The 24,805-nt window shown below is 43.2% G+C and overlaps 1 protein-coding gene across 2 annotated transcripts in view; it reads right to left on the minus strand.

Moving 5' to 3' along the window:
• TRHDE (thyrotropin releasing hormone degrading enzyme) overlaps positions 1-24,805 on the minus strand; it is a 324,392-nt gene that overhangs the window by 252,705 nt on the left and 46,882 nt on the right. For both annotated transcript variants that reach the window (XM_043547744.1, XM_007054797.4), the window contains exon 3: positions 1,257-1,383. In XM_043547744.1, coding sequence (XP_043403679.1) covers positions 1,257-1,383 — 127 coding nt within the window. The remainder of the gene's footprint in view (positions 1-1,256; positions 1,384-24,805) is intronic.

Consider the following 24,805-nt stretch of genomic DNA (forward strand, 5'->3'; position numbering starts at 1 on the left):
TTTAAACTACCTAAAATAATAATCTGAGTCTCTTTGCTAATTATAAATTTTCAAAGGGAAGAAAGATATCCATTTTTTTCTTTTAACTACTTGGCACCAGTGAGTCTGGAACTTCTAATGTCAAGCAATCATGATTTATTCATTATCATGTCATGTGAAGAAGTTTCTGACTACTCCAGCTGAAGTTGTGCAATGTCCCACAAAAATATTTATATCAGACCTTAGTGCCACAATTCCTTGGGTGGGCAATACTAAAGTCAGGTATGAAAATACATACAAACAGCAACCTGCAGTCTGAGGAGAGTTTCATAGTTATAAGCATCCATGCCTCTAACAGAGCACTGCTTGCAACCCATCATTTAAAAAGGACAAAAAAAGTCACATCATTCTTATTTAAAATACATGCAACACCCACTTCAAACAATACTAATTACTTTATCTATCTACTACACCATTAGTTGTAAGACTAATAAAGCTACCCAGCAGGCTTGTGCTTTAATGAAATAGGCCCTGAGCTCCTGGAATGAACACCTGTGGTTCAAACTCTAACACTTCAGATCAAATACAAGCTTTCTTCTTGTTGCTGAGCAATATATTTTTCTGGATCCTGATCAAACGCACTCTTAAGGATGGAGTGTGTAATAATATAGTGTGAAATATTCAAGGGAGTGGGAGAGGTGTGGGGGGAGAGGAAATGAAGGAAAATGTGAAAAAAATTGACAGCTTTTACAATTAGGTCACTTGAATAGCAAAATAAGCTCACAACAATTCTCTTCAATAAGCAGCAATACTGTCAAACAGATATTAATCATCATCAAGAAACTACACTAATCAACAAATATTTTCTTTAAATGTTGTAAATTTCCCATTTCCACTGTTATTTTCAATGCTATTCCCCTTCTGCAGCTGAGCAATCAAGATGTACATATGACTAAATAAATATAACCCGAGGGCTATCTAATGATAGTGATGCTGAGCATCAGGAAAGCAGGAAGTGATTAGCAAAGCTTCTGTTCTCTAGAGTCTCAATGCCTAATAGATTCAATTGTTGTTTAGTAGTTGCACCTAGAGGCAAGATGAGGAAGAGGTGAAAAATTGGCTTCTCTTCAGGAGAATTTTAAAATTTCCTGTTCAGTGTCCCTTCTAACTTAACCCCCAAATTTTTCACATTGAAATCTACCAGTAAAAACTACCTTATTTTCTAATCTCTAGAATAGAGTTCCCTTGGACAAACAGCAATTTCGGAAAAGTCTTACCTAATTTTGGTAGGGAATAGGGCACTTTAAAGTAGTCTTCATAAAACTCAATGAGTCTCCTTGTAATATTTAGAGCATAGTCCCCAGATCCTCTTCTGATTGCATCAGGTCTTGCATACAATCGCACCTGATTAAAAACAAGCCAAAAAAAAAAAATCAGTTCACTTTCATGTTTTAAAACCATCCTAATCGCAGAGGTGAACCACTCTGAGGTTGCTGGGGTGTTCTAGTCTCACAAAGCCAAATGTTACTGCTATACCTTTCTGAAAAGCAGAGGTTGCTGCAAGAACAGAACTTGCACAACTGAGGTAACAAAGTTGAGAAAAGAAAAGGAGTACTAGTGGCACCTTAGAGACTAACCAATTTATTTGAGCATAAGCTTTCGTGGCTCACTTCATCCGATGAAGTGAGCTGTAGCTCACGAAAGCGTATGCTCAAATAAATTGGTTAGTCTCTAAGGTGCCACTAGTACTCCTTTTCTTTTTGTGAATACAGACTAACACAGCTGCTACTCTGAAAGTTGAGAAAGTCAATCTCCTAGCTGTATGCATTGCCAAATAAAAGACTCAACACACCTTGCATCAAAATAAATATTCAAACCAATCACTTACATGTGTTTGCTAGAGATACGATGGTACAGTGGATTAGTATAATGGTTCCCTGCTTAGTTTGAACGTAGGCAGGATGCAGTGGCTCAGTAGGAGAGAAGTTCATGGTTTGTTAAAGGCACATTATATCAAGCCCTGTAAGTATTAATACAGTGGGTACGAAAAATATAATTCATTCTTCCTCCTTTTCTCTGGCACTGTCACAGCTATCCTCAATGAGCAAAATAAGACTGCAAAAACAACCATTTATAAGCTCATTCATGTACACAAACAATTAACGTCCCTGAAGTCCATATGACTGCTCCAGGCCTCCATTTCCAGAATGCAATAAGTAAGTTAAAGCTGTTCATACTTTTTATACAATTCAGATACTAATGGGTCCAGTATAAAATATCTCAGCTGTTTGCCTGCCTGGATAACCAAAGTGGAACAGTAATTTCTTCAACAAATACCCTTCTAATATAGGCCTACACTGTGGCCAGCTGCTGCAGAGATAAACATGGGAGTTAGAAGGGACAAGGAGTCTACTTCTTCAGCATCCCAAAACAAGGGATCAAAGTCTCTTCTAGGCAACAGCTGTATAAGGCTAGTGGTGCTAGCTAACCCAAAAACGGACAAGGGGAGGATGAGCTGGTATAGAATCATAGAAATGTAGGGCTGCAAGGGACCTCAAGGAGGTCAGCCCCCCACAGTGAAGGAGGATCATGTATACCTAGATCATCCCTGACAAGTCTTTGTCTAACCTTTATCTAAAAACCTCCAAGGGTGCAGATTCCAAAACCTTCCTTGCAAGCCTATTCCAGTGCTTAACTATCCTTACAGTTAGAAAGTTTTTCCTAATATCTAACCTAGATCTTCCTTGCTGCAGATTAAGCCCATTACTTCTTGTCCTTCTTACTACTTTGCTGGACATGGAGAATAATTGATCACTGTCTACTTTATAACAACCCTTAACATATCTGAAGACAGTGTGATGCTGGCAGTATCGCCTAGTGGTTAGGGGCCAGTCCCTTCTTAGTGTGGAGCAGGGTTCGTAGGGGAGCTCAGGTCAGGTTATCAAAGGTCCAGTACTCACGAGCGCCCCTACTTTGGCCACTTCCTACCACGTACTCTATTGTCCAAGTTTTGCAGTCTGTAGCAAAAAGAAAAGGAGTACTTGTGGCACCTTAGAGACTAACAAATTTATTTGAGCATAAGCTTTCGTGAGCTACAGCTCACTTCATCGGATGCATTCAGTGGAAAGTACAGTGGGGAGATTTTATATCACATTGGTAGATGTGCAGGTGAACGAGCCTGTGATAGTGTGGCTGATGTGATTAGGCCCTATGATGGGGACACCATCATAGGGACTAATCACATCAGCCACACTATCAGAGGCTCATTCACCTGCACATCTACCAATGTGATATATGCCATCATGTGCCAGCAATGCCCCCTGCCATGTACATCGATCAAACTGGACAGTCTCTGCGTAAAAGAATAAATGGACACAAATCAGACGTCAAGAATTATAACATTCAAAAACCAGTTGGAGAACACTTCAGTCTCTTTGGTCACTCGATTACAGACCTAAAAGTTGCAATTCTTCAACAAAAAAACTTCAAAAACAGACTCCAACGAGAGACTGCTGAATTGGAATTAATTTGCAAACTGGATACAATTAATTTAGGCTTGAATAGAGACTGGGAGTGGATGGATCATTACACAAAGTAAAACTATTTCCCCTTGTATATTCCGCCAACCCACCCCCATCCCCCACTGTTCCTCAGACGTTCTTGTCAACTGCTGGAAATGGCCCACCTTGATTATCACTACAAAAGGTTCCACCCCCACCGCAGCTCTCCTGCCGGTAACAGCTCACCTTAAGTGATCACTCTCGTTACAGTGTGTATGGTAACACCCATTGTTTCATGTTCTCTATGTATATAAATCTCCACACTGTATTTTCCACTGAATGCATCCGATGAAGTGAGCTGTAGCTCACGAAAGCTTATGCTCAAATAAATTGGTTAGTCTCTAAGGTGCCACAAGTACTCCTTTTCTTTTTGCGAATACAGACTAACACGGCTGCTACTCTGAAACCTGTAGCAAAAAGGTAATAGAAAAAAGTACCAGCTGCACCGTCAGTCTGTCTGCGCCCAGCAGGTAGGCTTCTCTTTTCCAAGAGAGGCTTTTGCAGCTCCCCCTCTGAGAGCTCTCCCTGCCTTGTCAGTTACTTTCTGAATTGTCTGGCTTCCCTTCCAAGTTCCACCTCCATCTGGAGCATGCTCTGCAGGTGTGGCTGGGCAGGGTCATCTGGGTCCAGAGTTGCTCTTTAACGCCTTACGTTTTAGTGTGAGACTTATATAACCCATCACAGACTTATCAGGTCCCCCCTCTGCTTTCTTTTCTCAGCAGTAAACATGTCCAGTGTTCTTGACCTTTCCTCACAGGTCAGGTTTTCTAAACCTTTTGTTGTTTTTGTTGCTCTCCTCTGGACTCTTTCCAGTTTCTCCACATCTTTCTTAAAGTGCTGCACCCAAAAGTAGACACAGTACTCCAGATGAGGCCTCAGCAGCGCCAAGGAGATTAGAACAATTACTTCCCATGTCTCACATACTTCACTCCTGTTAATTCATCCATCACTCCTGTTTATGCACCTTTTTCGCAACTGCTGACACACTGTTGACTCATATTCAGTTTGTGATCCACTATAATCCCCTGATCCTCTTCAGCAGTACCACTGCCTATCCAGTTATTCCCCCTTTTTCAGTTGTACATTAGATTTTTTTTTTCCGAAGAGTAGTATTTGTCTTTATTGAATTTCATCTGGTTGATTTCAGCCCAATTCTCCAATTTGTTAAGGCCATTTTGAATTCTAATCCTGTCCTCCAAAGCACTTGCAACCCCTTCCAGCTTGGTGACATCCACAGATTTTATAAGCATGCTCTCTACTTCATTATCCAAGTCATTAATGAAAATATTGAACAATACTGGACCCAGGACAGACCCTTCAGGATCCCACTAGATACATCCACCCAGTTTGACAGTGAACCATTGATAACTATTCTTTGGGTAGTCTTTCAACCACTTTTGCACCAACCTGACAGTAATTTCATTGAGACCACATTTTCCTAGTTTGCATCTGAGAATGGCATGTGGGACTGTGTCAAAAGCCTTACTAAGATCAAGATATATCATATGTTCAGCTTCCCCCCATCCACTAAGCCAGTAACCCTACCAAAGAAGGAAATGAGGTTGGTTTAGCATTATTTGTTCTTAATAAATCCATCTTGGCTATTACACATCACTCAATTATCCTCTAGGTGCTTACAAACCGATTGTTTAAATATATTTGTCCCAGTGTCTTTCAGGTATCAAAGGTTAGGCTGACTGATCTCTAATTCCCTGGGTCCTCTTTGTTCCCCCTTCTATAGATAGATACTATGTTCGCCCTTCTCCAGTCCTCTGGGACCTCACCCATGAGTTCTCAAAGGTAATTGTTAACAGTTCAGAGATTGCTTCAGCCAGTTCCTTAAGTACCTTAGGATGAATATTATCAGGCCCTGATGACTTGAATACATCTAACTTATCTAAATATTCTTTAATGTGTTCCTTCCCCCTTGCTGTTAATATTAATTGTGTTAAGTATCTGGCTCACAATTTACCTTTTTAGTGAAGACTCTCCTTCCTCAATGGCCAACAGATCTGGTCAACAATGGGAAGAAGTGCGTGTTCCATCCCTTTATGGTTATAGCAATAGCTGTGTCCCTCTCCCTGAGGCACACAACCCCTTCTGAAGCTTCTGCTGGTGTGGAGTTGACTATCGCATTGTACCATTCCTAGTAGTGCCCATAAGGCACACATGAGCCTTTCATTTGCTCTATGCTACAGCTGCAAAAATAATTGTGAAAATTTTATCCACGTTTCATTCTTTTTCCTTTTTTTTTCAGGGAGCGGGTGGTAGCCTTGAAGGGCAGAAATTGATAATTTCAGTGAAAAATGTAATATTTTGAAATGGTTTTAGCAACTCTACTCTGGGCCCAAAGAAGTCAATGGGATCTTTGGCTCTGGCTTCAGTGGGGGCAGGAGCCAGGGTTGCTCTTTGCTCCTGATTACTTTACGTAAATATTTTCTGTACCAGTTAAATTACCTGAAAGGAATACAAGCAGACATCAAACCTGGGCTTTTCCTTGCAGAGATGTGCTGTACCTATGAACTCTGCTTTGCCTCAGAATCTTTTTATTTTGGGTACTCGGTTACTGATTTAAAAAAAAAGTCAATGTTGGTGTCACAATCAGAATGAGGGCTGTCAGATTTAGTGGTCAGACCAGAGAGAGTCAGGCCAAGTCAGGTACTGGGAGGTCAGAGTCCACGACAGGCCAGAGGACAGACGAAGGTTCAGGTACCAGGAGGCAGGCAGGACCAGGTTACCGGGAGGTCAGCGTCTGAGAAAGGCCAGAGGGCAAACTGAGTGTCAGGCTTCAGGACGCAAGCAGGCAGGGTCAAGTTACCAGGAGATCGGGGTCAGGCACCAGATTACAGACAGCAGTCAAAGAGCAAAGTCAAGGACAAATCAGGGTTGAAAGTTAGAGTCTAGGGTTCATCACAAGCCCGGTCTGGAGAAAAGGCAGGCAAGCAGGCAGTCTAGGTTGTTATTCAGACCACTTCCCTTCCTGGCTTCCAGGTTTAAGTACTTGTACTAGCCAATCAGTGGGCTCTGAGGGGCCGCCACTCAGGTCCTGCTGGGTGGTACTTCGTGCCGAGCCTAGCCTGACTGGGTCCTCCAAAAACAACCCTGCCTAAGCCTCCAGTGGTGATGTGGAGGGAGCAGCAGCCTAGAAGCCCCCAAGTTCTAGCCCTGCAGGTTCTTAGAGTGGGTGTACCTTTAAATTTGTAGCTTTAAATTTGTCTTTTTTGTGCCATTATTACAAACTCACAGAGCATAATCACCCTGATGTGGTTGTCATTTTGTAAAGTAATGTAAAACAGGTAACAATGTAGCCTAATGATTCAGATAAGGGAACAGAATTCATAGTCACAACTTGAAAAAATAGAGACCATCATCTGAGCTTGTGTAAGTCACTATTTCCAGATATTGTTTCCTTCCAAAGCTAAAACAGCACTCTACATATCTCCAGTATCCTACCCACAAAGTTCAGGAAGAAGTTAAGTTGCTGGATACAGCAAATGTAGTCTCAAAGATCCCAATGCAAAACTTGAAGCCCTATGTTGTATGTAATGAATTTTATCATAATTAGCTTTCTAATTAACGGTGTTTTGTGTCATTAAACCTTTATATACAATTCTACGTAACTGTTTTACTGGCACAGTTGACTGGGTCAGCCAGCCAGGTCTGTGAAAACATCATTCTCAGTTTAACAATGGCCAAACATAGGATGCAGTGTGAGACAAAAACTCATAACAAGGGATAAAACAATGTTAGGTAGGGAGATTAGTCAGTCCAGTGGTTAGAGACCTGGGTTCAAGTCCCTGATTCATAACAGTGATCTTGGGCAAGGCATTTATGCCCAGTTTTTCAGACTATTTAGGCTCCTAATTTCCACCTCATGGTGGTCTCATTGACTGTAGTGGGACTACTAGTGTGTGTAAGGGATACTTATAAGAGTAAGAACCCGAAGGAGATCTATTTACTTTGTAATGACATTACTTTCTAATTTGCCCATCATTCATCTGTATTTTTGTCTACTTCGGTCTTGACTCATCAAACTCCTCTACACATAACTTTATGCCTGTAAGTATGCTTGCACTCCAGGATCAGAGCCTTACACCATAGGTTCTTTTGGGTAGGGATGTGTATGCAAAGTGCTAAGCATATATATTTTTTGCTATAAAAATAATTACATAAAAACACATTAAAAGAATGTTAAGGTGGTACTCAAAAATCAAGCACTCAAAAATTAAGAAATTAGAGAAGTTTTCTGCAGGACCCCTGCCTAACTCATTAATGGATAGTTATTCAATATTTATTTTTATCCTTCTCATTCCATGTGTTGTCCCATGCATTATTTATTGCACACCATTTAGACCCTGCTCTGAGTACAAAATTATTTTGTTTTGTTTTTAAAAATTAAATCCTGCATACGTACTACGAAATAAAATTCCAGTGGCACTATGTAATCCAGCACACAAGAAGCTCGAAAGTCTACAGAGCCAGGGCTATCGTAACACCTGTTGAGACCAGAACTGCCTGTGAATGAAGCCTGGTGGTGATAAAGAAGCCATCAGCAAATTATGCATCTGTACAGGCACACATGAGTAACAAGTAGTAGCAATGTAAGCTGCTTTACTACACCGTGTGGTTTCCCTGCCCACACAAGACTTGGATCTAACTGGGCCTGGTCTGTCGTATTTCATAAGGGCCCCTGCTCAAGGTAATGAGCAGATGCCAGTGACAGACCCAGCAGACAAGGGCCAAGTTTTCCAAAAGTGGTGAAGTTGGATGAGCCCCAACTATCAATGCATGGACCGCATAGGGAGGAAGAAGAACTTGATCTTCATAATGGTCATCCATTCCAACAGGAATCAACATCTAGCAGAAGAGTTCCTGGGAAGGGAGATGGTGTCCCAAAAACAAAACCCCTCTACAACTCTGGTCCCAAGGAGGCAGAGTGAAACAAAGGGTCAACCAGCCATGACAGACTGTGACAAAAGCACCACGGTTATAGCCCGTACTTTTACCAACTCCAGGAGGAGGAGCATGTTCTGCACGCACAAGATAGGTGCAACCAAAACCCAGCTTAGGGAAGGTGCAGGCTCAAGGAGCCCAACTTCCTGGAAGTCCAAACCAGACCTTAGAGGCTCGTGCTGTGTCACCATATGGAACATGACAGCGGTGACCAGCACCAGGTACAAAACAGCTCATCAAAAAACTCACTTGTTACAAGATCATAATCATCAGCCTCACAGAGTCCCATCTGCCACAGAATATCAAGTTCCTGCAGAAGGAGCACCCTTCCTTCACTTTGGCGGTCCACACCAAACTCTAGTGTGCACTTGCTATTACACAATCTCTAACACAGATTTAGTTATATGAAACCCCTTCCGTCCACGCTTACTCTATGTCTGGCTCTAACATCATTGTGGACATTTATCTGTCATTGTGGTCTATGCACCAATATAAGACACATCACCAGTGGAAAGTTTGCATTCCACCACCAGCTAGTAGCAAAAATCCAGTCAACTCCACCACAAGACATTTTGCTAGTGCTCAGGGATCTCAATGCCATGACTGGGTATAAAACTGAGATAGGTCCCTTTGATTTAATATCCCCAAATGACACCACCACCGAGTTTCTGGTGTGCCACTGTGGGCTTATCTGTTAGCGGCTCCTAGTTTAGGTGGCTTCTCAACTATCGCTGGTCGTGGATTTCGAACAATGGACATGCCATGAAGAAAACTGCCCACATCCTTGTTAGAAATGTCTCCATTGTGAAATCTCACCAGAGCCTCAGCAGCACCGAAGCACCAGCAAACTCAGACCATAGACTCTCACTGCATTTTCCAACTCCTCGCACGCCAGACGTCCACCAACAGTATAATGTCCCGTGTCTATCCAAGGATGCTGTTGAAGCTGTAAAATAAACACAGGCCGTCGAGAGTCACATATGTAACTTCAGTACCTCTCAAACGACGTGGAGATCACCTGGTGTAGTATACATAATGGTATATCACATGTTGCCACTGGAACCATCTGAAGCTGACTGTCACACAAGAAACCTTAACTTTCTAAAGAGGCCTTTGATATATTAACAAAAAAGGCAGAAGCACACAGCCATTTACATTCTTGGACTTGTCCAAGAATGTAAATGGCTGAAAGGCATTTTCTAGGCCATGGCAACACGTGACCATGAGATCTACATCAAGTCCCTGGCTGATGAAGTTGAATCAGTGTCCTGCTTACAGAGCCACCTAGCTGACAGCCATAAACAGCCTTCTAATATCCCCGTCATGAAACCAGACAGCTCTCCCTGCTCATTGACGCATGAGATCCTGGACAGATGGAAAACACATGATGTAAGTGTGCTCAACCACACATCTGATGACAACTGTCCAGAGCTACATGATTTGATCCTCTGTAACTCGCAGACATGCTGCTGGACCTGATGGTATTCCACCCAAGCCACTCAAAGATGTACTGGAACCAGTGAGCACTGGGCTGAATCAACTGTTCTTAAAAGAATGCGCATTATGCAAAGTACCAGCAGAATGGAAAGACAGCATCATAGTATCCCTGTACAAAGTCAAAGGATCTCTCACTGAGTGTGACAACTATAGGACAATCTCATTATTATTAGTCCCTAAAAAGGGTCATATTCTGCTTGGTGGGATGCAGCCATTCCTTAATAGACATCATTGTCCCTAGCAATCAGGTTTCACTGTTGGATGGTTGACTGTCGATATTATCCTTACCCTCCAGCTTTTGACTGAGCTGTACCAAGAATTTAACCACCCATTTCACTTGGCATAAATCAACATCAAAGCAGTTTTCAGTTCAGTCAACAGGCTGGCACTTTAGCTTGGAATAAAAGGAAGTGGTGTTACAGATGCTCTCCTAAATCTGGGGCCAGTGCAAGAGTACTCATTGGTTCACAGGTTTCACTCTGTTTCTACACTACCTCAGTGTGCAGCAGGGATCCATTTTCGCCCTGACTTGAAGTATCAACTGGATATTATGACTTGCTGCTCCACATATCAGAATCAAGGCTGGTCAAGAAGTGTTCACCCACCATAACTACACTGACCTACCAAGACTACCTCTTGCTTGTGAAGAAGTCAGAGAATTTCAGCCCCATCCTCCAAATCTGTGGGATTACCAGTATTTCTCTATGGGTCAGAAACATAAGACCATAAGATTTGCCATATCGGGTCAGACCAGTGGTCCACGAAACGCTATATCCTGCCTTCCAACAGTGGCCAATGCCAGGTACTTCAGAAGGCATGAACAGAATAGGTACTCATAAAGTGATCCATCCCCTGTCACCAATTCCCAGCTTCTGGCAATCAGAGGCTAGGGACACCAAGAGCATGAGGTTGCATCCCTGAGCATCTTGGCTAATAGCCATTGATAGTCTTATCCTCCATGAACTTATCTAATTCTTTTTTGAAGCCATTTACAGTTTTGGCCTTCACAATGTCCCATGGCAATGAGTTCCACGGGTTGACTGTGCATTGTGTGAAAAAGTATTTCCTTTTGTTTGTTTTAAACCTGCTGCCTATTAATTTCATTTGGTGACCCCTAGTTCTTATGATATGTGAAGGGGTAATTAACACTTCCCTATTCACTCTCCCCACAGCATTCACCATTTTATAGACTTCTATCATATCCCCTCTTAGTCATCTCTTTTTCAAGCTGAAAAGTTCCAGTCTTTTTAATATCTCCTCCTATGGAAGCTGTTTCATATCCCTAATCGTTTTATTGCCCTTCTCTGTACTTTTTCAAATTCTAATGTATCTTTTTTGAGATGGGATGACCAGAACTGCACAAAGTATTCAAGGTGGAGGTGTATTATTGATTTATATAGTGGAATTGTGATATTTTCTGTTTTATTATTTATCCCATTCCTATTTGTTCCTAACATTCTGTTAGCTTTTTTGCATGCTGCTACACATTGAGCAGATGTTTTTAGAACTATTGACAATAACTCCAAGATCTCTTTCTTGAGTGATAACAGCTAATTTAGATCCTACCTTTTGTACTTATAGTTGGGATAATGTTTTCCAATGTGCATTACTTTGCATTTATCAACATTGACCCAAACCTGGTCCCTCTTACAGGCAGACCTGGAGCAGCTAGAGGCATTCCATATGTGCTACCAGTGACAAATCCTGAGCACAAAGTAGTTTGACATTGTGTGAAATGTCACAATCTCACAGAGATCTGGCCTTCCTTCAATCACTCATTATATTTAAAAGCAGCATTGCATGCTCTTTGGCCAGGTCATGAAGATGAACAAAAATGCCCCAGCACGTGTCCATCAACACACAAGCTAGTGCACAGCCTGACCCTACCTGGCACCACCTGCAGGGCTGCCCCAGAGATTCATGGATTCACAGGATTGAACCAGATTTGGGAACTTCACTACATGATGCCTGATGCAACGCCATCAATTGTGACCCCTCTGTCTGACACATCGGTCCTCAGTGGACTGTGAGTGATTGATGACAGACTCAATGCCACTGAACTGGGCATTGAAAAGATGCTGCTATTCATTGCCCACATGTACACATGACATCATTCCAGAACTTGCAAAGTCAGAATGTTTAGTCTGTGATGTGAGAAATGGGATTTGGCACATAAGCCTGGATAAAGAGTCCTGCATGCTGGCGACCTTTCCAACACCATTTGGTCACTACAGATGGCTGTGCATGCTGATGGGCATAAGCCCAGCATCCGAGGTGTTCCAGACAAGATTCACCCAAGTGTTGAAAGGGCTGCCTGGGATAAAAATAATTGCAGATGATATCCTCATTGTAGGCAAAGGAAGCAATGATACAGAAGCTGAATGAGACAATGACAAAAAAATTACAATGCTGAAACACCTTTTAATGAGCTGCTCTAGAGACATAATACATGAACAAGAATATAAAACAACCCAGAAAAGAATATGACTCAGCTTGCGGTAACATACATTGGACATTTACTCACAGCAAAGGGACTGAGAACAAATTCCAACAAGATCAAGGCAGCCAGAGACATGGCAGTTCCAGTGGATGTGAATGGGCTTCAAATATAGCAAAAATCTTAAATGAATCAAACAGTACCACAGAATCTCTATAGATAGAAATTCCATACTTCAATAATAAGAGTACAGCAGTAAGAATATACTACTGACTACATGACTAGAATGGTGACAGGGATTGTGAAATACTCAGGGATATTAGAGAGGATACAAAAACAGAAAACCCCAAAATACTGGGGGATTTCAGCTATCCCCATATTGACTGGGGATATGTCACCTCAGGGCAGGATGCAGAGATAAAATTTCTAGACACCATAAACGACTACTTCTTGGATCAGCTAGTCCTGGAACCCACAAAGGAAGGGGAAATTCTTGATAAGTGGGGCACAGTAGCTGGTCCAAGAGGTGAATGAAGCTGAATCACTAGGCAATAGCAACCATAATGTGATTACATTTAGCATCTTTGTACGGGGAAAACACCAAAGAAACCCACCAAAGCAGCATTTAACTTCAAAAAGGGGAACTACAAAAAATGAAAAGACTACTTAAACGAAAATTAAAAGGTACAGTCACAAGAGTGAAATGCCCACAAGCTGTATGGAAACTTTTTAAAACACCGTAATAGAGTCTCAAATTATATGTATATCCCAAATTTTAAAAAACAGTCAGAGGACCAAAAAAACTCACCACCATGGCTAAACAACAGAGTAGAAGAGGTAGTTAGAGACAAAAAGACTTCCTTTAAAAAATGGAAGTCAAATCCTATTGAGGAAAATAGAAAGGAGCACAAACTCTGGCAAGTCAAGTGTAAAGATATAATTAGGCAGGCCAAAAAAGAATTTGAAGAGCAACTAGCCAAAGACACAAAAATTAACAGCAAAAAAAAAAAAATTAAGTATATCAGAAGCCTGCCAAACAATAACAGATAGCCTGCCATCAGTGAGCCTACTGGACAATTAAGGTGCTAAAGGAGTTCTCAAGGAAGACAAGGCTGCTGCAGAGAAGTAAAAATTAATTCTTTGCATTGGTCCTCACTGCAAAGGATGTGAGGGAAATTCCCACATCTGAGCCATTCTTTTTAGGTGACAAATCTGAGAAACTGTCCCAGACTGAGATGTCAACAGTGGTGGATTTGGAACAAATTGATAATTAAACAATCATAAGTCACCAAGACCAAGAGCTCTGAAGGAACTCAAATATGAAATTGCAGAACAACTTACTAACTCTGGTATGTAACCTATCACATAAATCAGCCTCTTTATCAGATGACTGGAGGATAGCTAATGTGACACTGGATTTTTTTAAATGGCTCTAGAGGTTATCTAGCAATTAGAGGTGAGTAAACCTAACTTCAGTACTAGGCAAATTGATTGAAATTTTACTAAAGAACAGAATTATCAGACACATAGATGAACACGATATTGGGGAAGAGTCAAAAAGGCTACGATAAAGGGAAATCATGCCTCACCGATCCATTAGAATACTTTGCGGGGGTCAACAAACATGTGGACACGGGTGGTACAGTGGATGTAGTGTATTTGGACTTTCAGAAAGCCTTTAACAAGGTCCTACACCAATGCTCTTAAGCAAAATAAGGAGTCATGGGGTAAGAGGGAAGGTCTTCTCATGGGTCAGTAAACGGTTAAAAGATAGGAAACAAAAGATAGGAACAAAGGGTAGGAACAAATTTTCACAGTGGAGGAAGGTAAACAGCAGAGTCCCCCAAGAATCTGTACTGGGACCAGCGCTCTTTAACCTATTCATAAATGATCTGGAAAAGGGGGTAAATAGTGAGGTGGCAAAATTGGCAGATGATACAAAATTACTCAAAATAGTTAAATCCAAAAGCCAACTGTGAAGAGTTACAAATGGATCTCACAAACTGGACAATAAAATGGCAAATGAAATTCAGTGTTGATAAATGCAAAGTAATGCATATATTGGAAAATATAATCCTAACTATACACACAAAATGATGGAATCTAAATTAGCTGTTACCACTCAAGAAAGAGATCAAGGAATCACTGTGGATAGTTCTCTGAAAAATCTGCTCAAAGTGCAGCAACAGTCAAAAAAGCTAATAGAATGTTAGTAACTATTAGGAAATGGATAGATAATAAGACAGAAAAATCATAATGCCACTATATAAATCCATGGCATGCCCACATTTCAAGTACTGCATGCAGTTCTGTTTTCTCCATCTCAAAAAAGATATATTGGAATTGGAAAAAGTACAGAGAAGGCCAATAAAAATAATTAGGGATATGAAACAGCTTCCTTATGAGGAGATATTAAAAGACAGGGACTGCTCATCTTAAAAAAGAGTAAGGATAGAGGTCTATAAAATCATGCATGATGTGAACAGAGTGAATAGGGATGTGTTATTTACCACTTCACATAACACAAGAACTAGGAGTCACCCAATGAAATTAATAGGCAGCAGCTTTAAAACAAAATTTAAGAAAGCATACAACTCATGGTCAACCTGTGGACCTTGTTGCCAGGGGATGTTGTGAAGGCCCAAAATATAATTGGCTTCAAAAAAGAATTAGATAAATTCATGGAGAATAAGACCATCAATGGCTATTAGCCAAGATGGTTAGGGATGCAACCCCATGCTCTGGGTGACCCTAAGCCTATGACTAACAGAAAGCTGTGACTTGATGACAGGGGATGGATCACTTGATAAATTCCCCAGTTCTGTTCACTCCTTCTGAAACATCTGGCACTGGCCACTGTCAGAAGACAGGAAACTGGGCTAGATGGACCATTGGTCTGATCCAGTATGGCCGTTCTTATGTTCTTACCGGAATGATAAATGTTCTAAGTTCTATCCATACCTGGCTTCAGCAGTGGAACCCACACATCATCTCATAAGGCAGGATGTTAAATGGGACTGGATAAGTCCACAACAGCAGCATTTGACATACTGAAATAAATGATAATAGATAACCCTGTCCTAAAGTACTAACCATCAGGAGAGCCACTGACAGTCCAGTGCTGCACTGGAAAAAGGACTGGGGGTAGCTCTTGCAGCAGCAGCTGGTCACTTATGCCAGCAAAGCCCTCTCAGAGACTGAAAAGGGGTACACCCAAATGAGGAAAGAGCTTCTGGCTATGGTATTTGGAGTGGAGTGATTCCATTAATACAGCAATGGCCACCCAGTAATAGTGCTATCAGATCACAAATCCTTAGAGACAGTCAGGGCAAAACCCCTTTTTAGTGCTTCAAAGAGATTGCACTGCATACTGATGCGTGTCCTGCTCTATCAGGTAGAAATTAGATATAGTCTGGGACAATTACTGCTGTTAGCTAACACCCTGAGCAGAACATATATACTCAGAATCAGCAAGTTGCGGGGAAGGAATCAGGAAATTCAATCCATTAACATGCTGTACTATCCACTAGTTTCAACCGCAAAGCTGATGGAAATGAAAGGCTATGCAAAAGGATATCTAGCCCCAGGCAGTCAAGACAGTGATACTAGTACAGTGGCCAGAACACAAAAGCTAAATACTGGTAGGAGTAGAACCTTATTTTCAAGTTAAAGATGAGGTGAGTGTGCAGGATGGAGTCATATTTCGAGGACAGAGGGCTGTTGTCCCTGCCTTATTACATAAGGATGTCATACAAAAACTACATGCCTCACACCTGGGCATTGACAGCTGTCTCATATGGGCTCAAGAATGTATTTACTTTCTGGGAATAAATACAGAACTCTACTCCTCGATAGAAGTGTGTGACACCTGCCAGTCCTGTGATAATCACAAGAATAAAGAGACTCTGTTACCACAAGAAGAACAAGTAATCCAAAGGAACAGGAGACACTTGTGAGCCAGCAGACACAATATCGAGAGCCTACAGAGATACGGAGCACCATCCAGAGGCCAACCTCACAGGGATAGAGAAGACTCCACAGAGAGACAATTTGCTAGACTTGGAGACAGGTGACAGACAGAGATAAGTCACTCCTGGTATATTCGCCTGTTGTGGAGATTAAAGTATCTCAAAGACTACGTAACCAGTTGAATCTGTAGTAAAGACGAGACCCCAACTTAACCATGTGCTAGTAACCTCTGGCTGAAGGGACACAAGATGGGGTCTGCGTGTCAATTACATATTTTAATGTTTATATTACAATGTTTGTAGAATGGGGGATGATGTATCAAGGTCAGTGGAACTGGAGTGTGAGGGCCCATGTTCCCTGGAGGGACTGTTATTGAGAGGACACCAAAAGGCAGGAAATTTGCTGGAAGTAACCTAGCCACATGGACAGAATAGTGCACAGGATTTAATAAAGTTCCACTTGTTCAACCTGTTTAACCTGCAATCAGCATCACTTCTTTGCTAATGAATCACTGCCCTTCCCCTGTTATAGCACCTAACCATCCACTCCTGCCATCCTTCCCTACTACTCTCATCCATCTGCTCACTCTTGTCCTCCTTCTCCCACACCTGTTGGCTCCTGACCTTCTCCCCTTTTGCTCCTATCCATCCCCCACCCTCCTCCCATTCTTTACTCGTATACACTCCAGAACCCTTCTCTCCCACCTCTGCTTCTAAACACTGCCACCCAGTTCCTGTCCTTCCTCACACTTAACTCCTATCCACCCTCTGGCTCCTGCAAACCTCTCTCCTCCTCTGCCCCCCACCTCTGCTCCTCAACTCTCTGCATTAGAGTCAGGATGTTTCCACCTTCTCCTCCACACTGCCTGGCCCCAGCAGGGGGAGCACTGAGAGCACAAGAGACACAGTTTCCTTGTTCTCAGGTCTTGTGTCTCGTGCCACAGTGACTGCAGTGGCCAGGAGGAGCATTTACAGAAAAACTCCTGCTCTTCCCCTGCAACTCTGGGCTGGAGCATGCTCAGTCACTCCAGGGGGATGGTGCCCAAGCAGTCCAGTTAGCAAGTAGGAGCTGTGAGGGTCAAGAGCATTGTGGCACTCTGTGCCTTCGGAGAACACCCTGCACCCCCATGTTCATCCTTATAATATGATTGTGTGGTATCCAATGCAAAGTTTGTCATGTTGGGTGTCTTCAGAAGGCTCATGATGCATTGAGCATTGTCGTTATAGTAATGTTATAGGTTGTAATTTCATGTATATAGTTATGAGGCTGAAAATGTGTCCTCATGGCTTAAAACAAGCCCAGGCAAAACTCTCCAGTAGCAGAGGGGGAGTTCACACCTCAAACGGGCATGTATGGGACAAACCCCGCCCAGCCTCACAGGAACAAAGGACACTGGCCTCCGCAGCAACAAAGGATCTGTTGGACTCTCGAGTGAGTCACCCCATTTCCTTTGGTCAGTTTGGGACTACGATTAGGTAATGCTCACCTAACTATGAAGGGTGGGGGGCAGAGCCAAGGGGAAGAAAGAACATGATAAAAGGGAGAGACATTTGCCATGCTCTCTCTCTTTTCCACCTACATCTACAGACACCACCACCAAGCAACTGAAGAGCTGATCACAGGGGATAGCCTGGCTGAAGGGCAACCAGCCAGCCTGTGGTGAGAAGCATCTAAGTTTGTAAGGGCACTGAAAGTGTTAAAATCAGTTTACAATACATTTTGCTTTTATTTCGTTTGACCAAATCTGACTTGTGCTTTGACTTATATTCACTTAAAATCTACCTTTTGTAGTTAATAAATTTGTTTGTTTATTCTACCTGAAGCAGTGCGTTTGGTTTGAAGCGTGTCAGAGACTCCCCTTGGGATAACAAGCCTGGTACATATCAATTTCTTGTTAAATTGACAAACTCATATAAGCTTTCAGTGTCCAGCGGGCACAAATGGAAACTGCAAGACAGAGGTTCCTAGGGTTGTGTCTGGGACCAGAAATAGTGGCTAGTGTCATTCGGTTGCACAATCTAAGCAGTGGCTGGCCAAAAGTGCTCACTCATGTAGCTGGGAGCAGCTTACATGCTAGAGGCTGTGCATGAACAGCCCAGGAGTGGGGGTTCTCACAGCAGAGCAGGGTAAGGCTGGCTCCCAGAGTCGAGGATTGGAGTGACCTAGCAGATCATCGGTTCAGATAACACTAGGGGAAGTCACAGTGGCGCAGCAAGCAGGGTGTATGTACAGCTTGTTACGTCAAGTGGAGTACATGCTTTAAGCGCTGATATTTGTGATTTTAAGTGAGTCTTAAGTTCAGTGGCTAAGAACAGTCAGGAGGAGGTCACAGTTTTGTTATTTTCTGTTTGTTTATTTCGGGTGAGGGAAATAAGCACAAGAATGCAGAAAAATGACGACCAGTGAGGCAGCTTCAAAACTAGAGCTGGCCACACTGGAAGCAGCAGAGAAGGCAAAGGTCCACGAGTTTCAAATGGGGCAGGCAGAAATCATAGAATCATAGAATATCAGGGTTGGAAGGGACCTCAGGAGGTCATCTAGTGCAACCCCCTGCTCAAAGCAGGACCAATTCCCAACTAAATCATCCCAGCCAGGGCTTTGTCAAGCCTGACCTTAAAAACTTCTAAGGAAGGAGATTCCACCGCCTCCCTAGGTAATGCATTCCAGTGTTTCACCACCCTCCTGGTGAATCCATGCTAACTGTTCCGGATCACTTTCCTCTCCTCTAAGTGCTTCAGAATTGATTCCTTGAGGACCTGCTCCATGATTTTTCCAGGGACTGAGGTGAGGCTGACTGGCCTGTAGTTCCCAGGATCTTCCTTCTTCCCTTTTTTAAAGATGGGCACTACATTAGCCTTTTTCCAGTCGTCCGGGACTTCCCCCGATCGCCATGAGTTTTCAAAGATAATGGCCAATGGCTCTGCAATCACAGCCGCCAACTCCTTTAGCACTCTTGGATACAGCGCATCCGGCCCCATGGACTTGTGCTCGTCCAGCTTTTCTAAATAGTCCCAAACCACTTCTTTCTCCACAGAGGGCTGGTCACCTCCTCCCCATGCTGTGCTGCCCAGTTCAGTAGTCTGGGAGCTGACCTTGTTTGTGAAAACAGAGGCAAAAAAAGCATTGAGTACATTAGCTTTTTCCACATCCTCTGTCACTAGGTTGCCTCCCTCATTCAGTAAGGGGCCCACACTTTCCTTGACTTTCTTCTTGTTGCTAACATACCTGAAGAAACCCTTCTTGTTACTCTTAACATCTCTTGCTAGCTGCAACTCCAGGTGTGATTTGGCCTTCCTGATTTCACTCCTGCATGCCCGAGCAATATTTTTATATTCTTCCCAGGTCATTTGTCCAATCTTCCACTTCTTGTAAGCTTTTTTGTGTTTAAGATCAGCAAGGATTTCACTGTTAAGCCGAGCTGGTCGCCTGCCGTATTTACTATTCTTTCTACACATCGGGATGGTTTGTCTCTGTAACCTCAATAAGGATTCTTTAAAATACAGGCAGCTCTCCTGGACTCCTTTCCCCCTCATGTTATTCTCCCAGGGGATCCTGCCCATCAGTTCCCTGAGGGAGTCGAAGTCTGCTTTTCTGAAGTCCAGGGTCCATATTCTGCTGCTCTCCTTTCTTCCCTGTGTCAGGATCCTGAACTCGACCATCTCATGGTCACTGCCTCCCAGGTTCCCATCCACTTTTGCTTCCCCTACTAATTCTTCCCGGTTTGTGAGCAGCAGGTCAAGAAGGGCTCTGTGAGGCTCAAAGAAGTAGCTGCGGCCAGGGAAACTATGGAGGCTGAGGCAGCCAGGGAGGCAGACAGAGAGGAGGCTGCACACAGAAGGGCTATGGAAGAAAGAGAAAGAGAAAGAGAGAGGGAGAAGAAAGAGATAGGGAGAGAAAACACCTGCTGGACCTGCTAGAGAAGTAGAATCAGAGGCCTCCGACCCCAAGGACTACCATCACTCCAAAAATCCACAAGTGGGAACACTTATGTCCTGCATAGAGTGAGGAGGATGATATTGCTGAATATCTGACTACCTTTGAAAGGCTGTGTGTAATACATGAAATCCCTGATGATAAGAGAGTTCCTAGCCTGATTGCGAAATTAACTGGTAAAGCTCAAACTGGATTCAATGGAATGCCTATTGAAGATGCTTTTGACTATTGTAAATTTAAACATACTGTTTTGTGAAGTTTTCAGATTACCCCCAAAACATATAGAATTAAATTTAGGAATCTTAAAAGGGATATTGGGATGGGTAATGGGGAATATGTAAACAAAATGAAAGATTTGTTGGGGAAATGGGTGAGGGGTAAAGAGGTGGCAAGTTTAGAAGCAATGCTTGATCTTGTTGCTCAAGAGCATTTCTTGAGCAAGGGTAAGGCCAAAGTAAAGTCTCTGGGATAAAAATGTAAAGACTGTGGATGAGACGGCTTTTTTAGCTGATGCCTTTGAACAGACTCAAACGTCTATTGAGGGCAGGCCAGAGAAAGAGGGGTTTAAAACTGGTGGGACGGGATGATCCTATTTTGCCCCTGGGAAGAGAGAAGAGGGGTTGGGAGCCTAAACATTCTCCTACCCAAAAACATCCCTCTACTGGTAACTCCTATCCCAAATCTCCTGTCAAAGCGGAAGATCCCAAAAGGTGCTATCAGTGTAATTCCACTGATCACCTGAGGAATAAATGCCCCGTGCTGGGAGGAAGCAGGCAACCAATAGCTCATGTTAGTTCTGCTGTCCTCAAGGCAGAAACCTCCAAAAGCAATTGAAACCTATCATATTGATTTTGTGAGATTAGCCTCTACAGAACCAGACAGGGAGAAGGTTAAGGTTGTCGAAATTAATGGCAGGGAGTACTTGGGGTAGAAGGACACAGGGGCCCAGTTCTCTCTGGTTAAGCAGAGTGTGGTCCCAAAGACCAGTATGTTGCCTGGCCAAATGGCAGAGATTGTGGGGGTGGGTGAAAGCAGATTCCTCGTACCACTAGCTAAAATCCATGTGGTCTGGAAAGTGTTTTGACTGTGGGGGTAATGGAACATCTCCTAGTAGACCTGCTCCTTGGTAATGATTTTTTCCGTGTAGTTCAGGTTAAAGTATTTGCCTGCAGCAGGAGGGAGTGTTATGCTGGAACCCCTGAGGGAAAGGGTAAGGTCTCAGGAACTGCTGAGAGAATGGGAGAAAGTCTCCTTGATTATTCTGCAGCAAGGGGAAGCCACATGCTTCCAGGTGGGAGGGTGGTTGAGACCAACTCCTGCACTGCAGCTGGAGGCAACACCACATCAGGAAGGGATGGGGGTGTAATGCCTGCCAGGGAGAGAACAGTCCAGGTTGTTAGCTGCCAGCAAGTTGCAGCTGAACCAAAGACAGACCCGGCTCTAGGGAGCATAGAGAAATGTGTCCCAGAGGAAAGCCCAGAGAAGGGGTAGGGAATCTCAGAAACCAATGAGGTGGGTGAGCATTGCTGTGACTCTGTAACACGGGGAAGCAGTGTGCTTCCAAGTATGGGAGGGGCTGAGACTAGCTCCTTTCCCACAGAAGGCAACATACTCTCAGGAACAGGAGCAGGAGAGATGTTGTCAGTGACCAAGGAAACTGTTCCAGTTGTTAGCTGGCAGAGTTTTACAGATGAACAAGGGACAGACCCCTTCCTAGGGAGCATAGAAGAATGTGTCTTACAGGGGGGCCAAGAAGAGGAAACTGGGGAAGGAATAGTGGGGGTACAGGAATGTCTCCTCACTGGTCATTTGGGAGAGAATGCCCAGGATACAATGGCTGAGTCAGCATCTGTGCACCCAAGCATTCAGCCTATGACCCAGGTTTGGAGAGGGAACTGTGTGATCAACTTCCTGGAGGGGAGCGGTCACAAAGATGACTTCTCAGTGACAGAGAAGTGGGTGATGGAGGGTGCCCCAATCCAAGTCCCAGTTTTTCAGGATGCTATTTCTGAAACATTTTTGCAAAGTAAGTGTGTCTCTTTACATCAAGATGCAGCTCCGACGCCTGTGACAGCAGAGGAGTTGAGACCAGGAAATTGCCAGGTGGTAGTTTATTTGAATGCAAATGATCCAACAGGCAGAGAGGGAGGTGTTTTCCCCCAGGTTGGTGAGACACAGACAGCATTATGGGAAAGCTGCTGGGAAAAGGTGCACCTGGTCAAAGGGTAAACACACTTAACCCAGATAGCACTGATCACAGCCCTCTAGGGGGCAGGGAAGGACTCAGTGCTGGGAGCGGGAAACACAGGGTAACCCCAAAAAGGGAACTGGATTTTTTGCATACGTACAGTCCTGGGGTCGGGAGACAGATCCCACAAAGGCCAGCCGAGATGCAGGATCCCCCTAAACACCTATCTTGCCAGACCCTGAGGCACCAAAACTCCAGAAACATGATTAAATTAAGAGCCCACACAGGGAGAACACTGGAGGAAAAGAAAAGTCAATAACCAATTATATGGGAGAGAGTCAAAGAACACCATGGGTAATGAACAAACCAACCTCAAACCAAACTATCTGAACAGAGGGTGTGGTATCATAAAGATACTTGTAAACACACATTTGTGATAAAAATTTTGGTATTAATGTTAAGTTTGGGGGATAAGAATTTTGACACAGATGTTAAACCTTATGATAATGCTAGTTTTCAGTTAATATATGTAAACAGATTTAAAGCTTATCACAGCAGAGAAACCATAACAAACCTGGTTTGCTGTGTGTGAAAGGGGAAACTGAGGCACGCTGCCTCATGGCCTTAATGGCTGGATGCTAAGAGAAGTATAACACAAACTGCCTTCGAGCTACTCAGTGACTAACCTACCGTAATCTAAGGGGGGAGGTGTGACACTCTGTGCCTCAGGGGAACACCCTGCACCCCTATGTTCATCCTTATAATATGATAGTGTTGTATCCAATACAAAGTTTGTTATGTCGGGTGTCTTCAGAAGGCTCATGATGCACTGAGCATTGTTGTTATAGTAATGTTATAGGTTATAATTTCATGCATATAGTTTTGAGGTTGAAAATGTGTCCTTGTGGCTTAAAACAAGCCCAGGCATAACTCTCCAGGAGCAGAGGGGCAGTTCACACCTCATCAGGGCATGTATGGGACAAACCCAGCTCAGCCTCACAGGAACAAAGGACACTGGCCTCCGCAGCAACAAAGGATCTGTTGGACTCTCGAGTGAGTCACCCCTTCCCCCCCCCCCCCCGTTCCTTTGGTCAGTTTGGGACTATGAGGAGGTAATGCTCTTCTAACTCTGAAGGGGGGGCAAAGCAAAGAGGGAAGAAAGGACATGATAAAAGGGAGAGACATTTGCCATGTTCTTCCTCTCTCTTTCGCTTACATCTACAGACACCACCACCAAGCAACAGAAGTGCTGATCAAAGGGAAGAGCCTGGCTGAAGGGCAACCAGCCAGCGTGTGGTGAGAAGCATCTAAGTTTGTAAGGGCACTGAAAGTGTTAAAATCAGCTTAGAATGCGTTTTGCTTTTATTTTGTTTCACCAAATCTGACTTGTTGTGCTTTGACTTATATTCACTTAAAACCTGTCTTTTTAGTTAATAAATTTGCTTGTTTATTCTACCTGAAGCAGTGCATTTGATTTGAAGCATTACAGAGACTCCCCTTGGGATAACAAGCCTGGTACACACCAATTTCTTTGTTAAATTGACAAACTCATATACGCTTGCAGCATCCAGCAGGCATAACTGGACCCTGCAAGACAGAGGTTCCTAGGGTTGTGTCTGGGACTGGAAATAGTGGCTAGTGTCATTTGGTTGCACAATCCAAGCAGCGGCTGGCTAAAAGTGCTCACTCACATAGCTGGGAGCAGCTTACATGCTAGAGGCTGTGAGTGAACAACCCGGGAGTGGGGGTTCTCACAGCAGAGCAGGGTAAGGCTGGCTCCCAGAGTCAAGGATTGGAGTAACCTAGCAGATCACTGGTGCAGATAACACCAGGGGAACATCACAAGCATATCCAATGAAAATGGAATCTTCAGAGAACTTAGCTGCCAAAATAACAAATCTCTACTGAGCCTGTGTGAACTGAGATTTTTTGGGAGGCTTTTAATTTGGACAAGTTTTCACAAGTATACCAAAAAGCCCCTGACACTACAGCTACCACCTTGGAAAATTGAAAGAAAAGAGGCAATACTCAACAGAACCATTGTAAGATTTTTTTTTAACATAGGTAAATCAATGTATTTTTCTCTTATCTCATTCTGAGAAATGGCTGAACTATTTTAGCTAAAACTTTCCAAAAAATCAGCTTGAGACAGACACCCAACATGGAAAATTTAGCCTGGATGATTAAAGTTTGGCAAAGTTATAAACCACTGAAAACAGGGTCTTTTAATGTGAAGAGTCAGGCAACCTTAACTGTAAGAACACTACCAGCTCCACCTAAAATATTCCT

This window comes from Chelonia mydas, chromosome 1, assembly GCF_015237465.2.
Source record: "Chelonia mydas isolate rCheMyd1 chromosome 1, rCheMyd1.pri.v2, whole genome shotgun sequence".
NCBI classification, from domain to species: Eukaryota; Metazoa; Chordata; order Testudines; family Cheloniidae; genus Chelonia; species Chelonia mydas.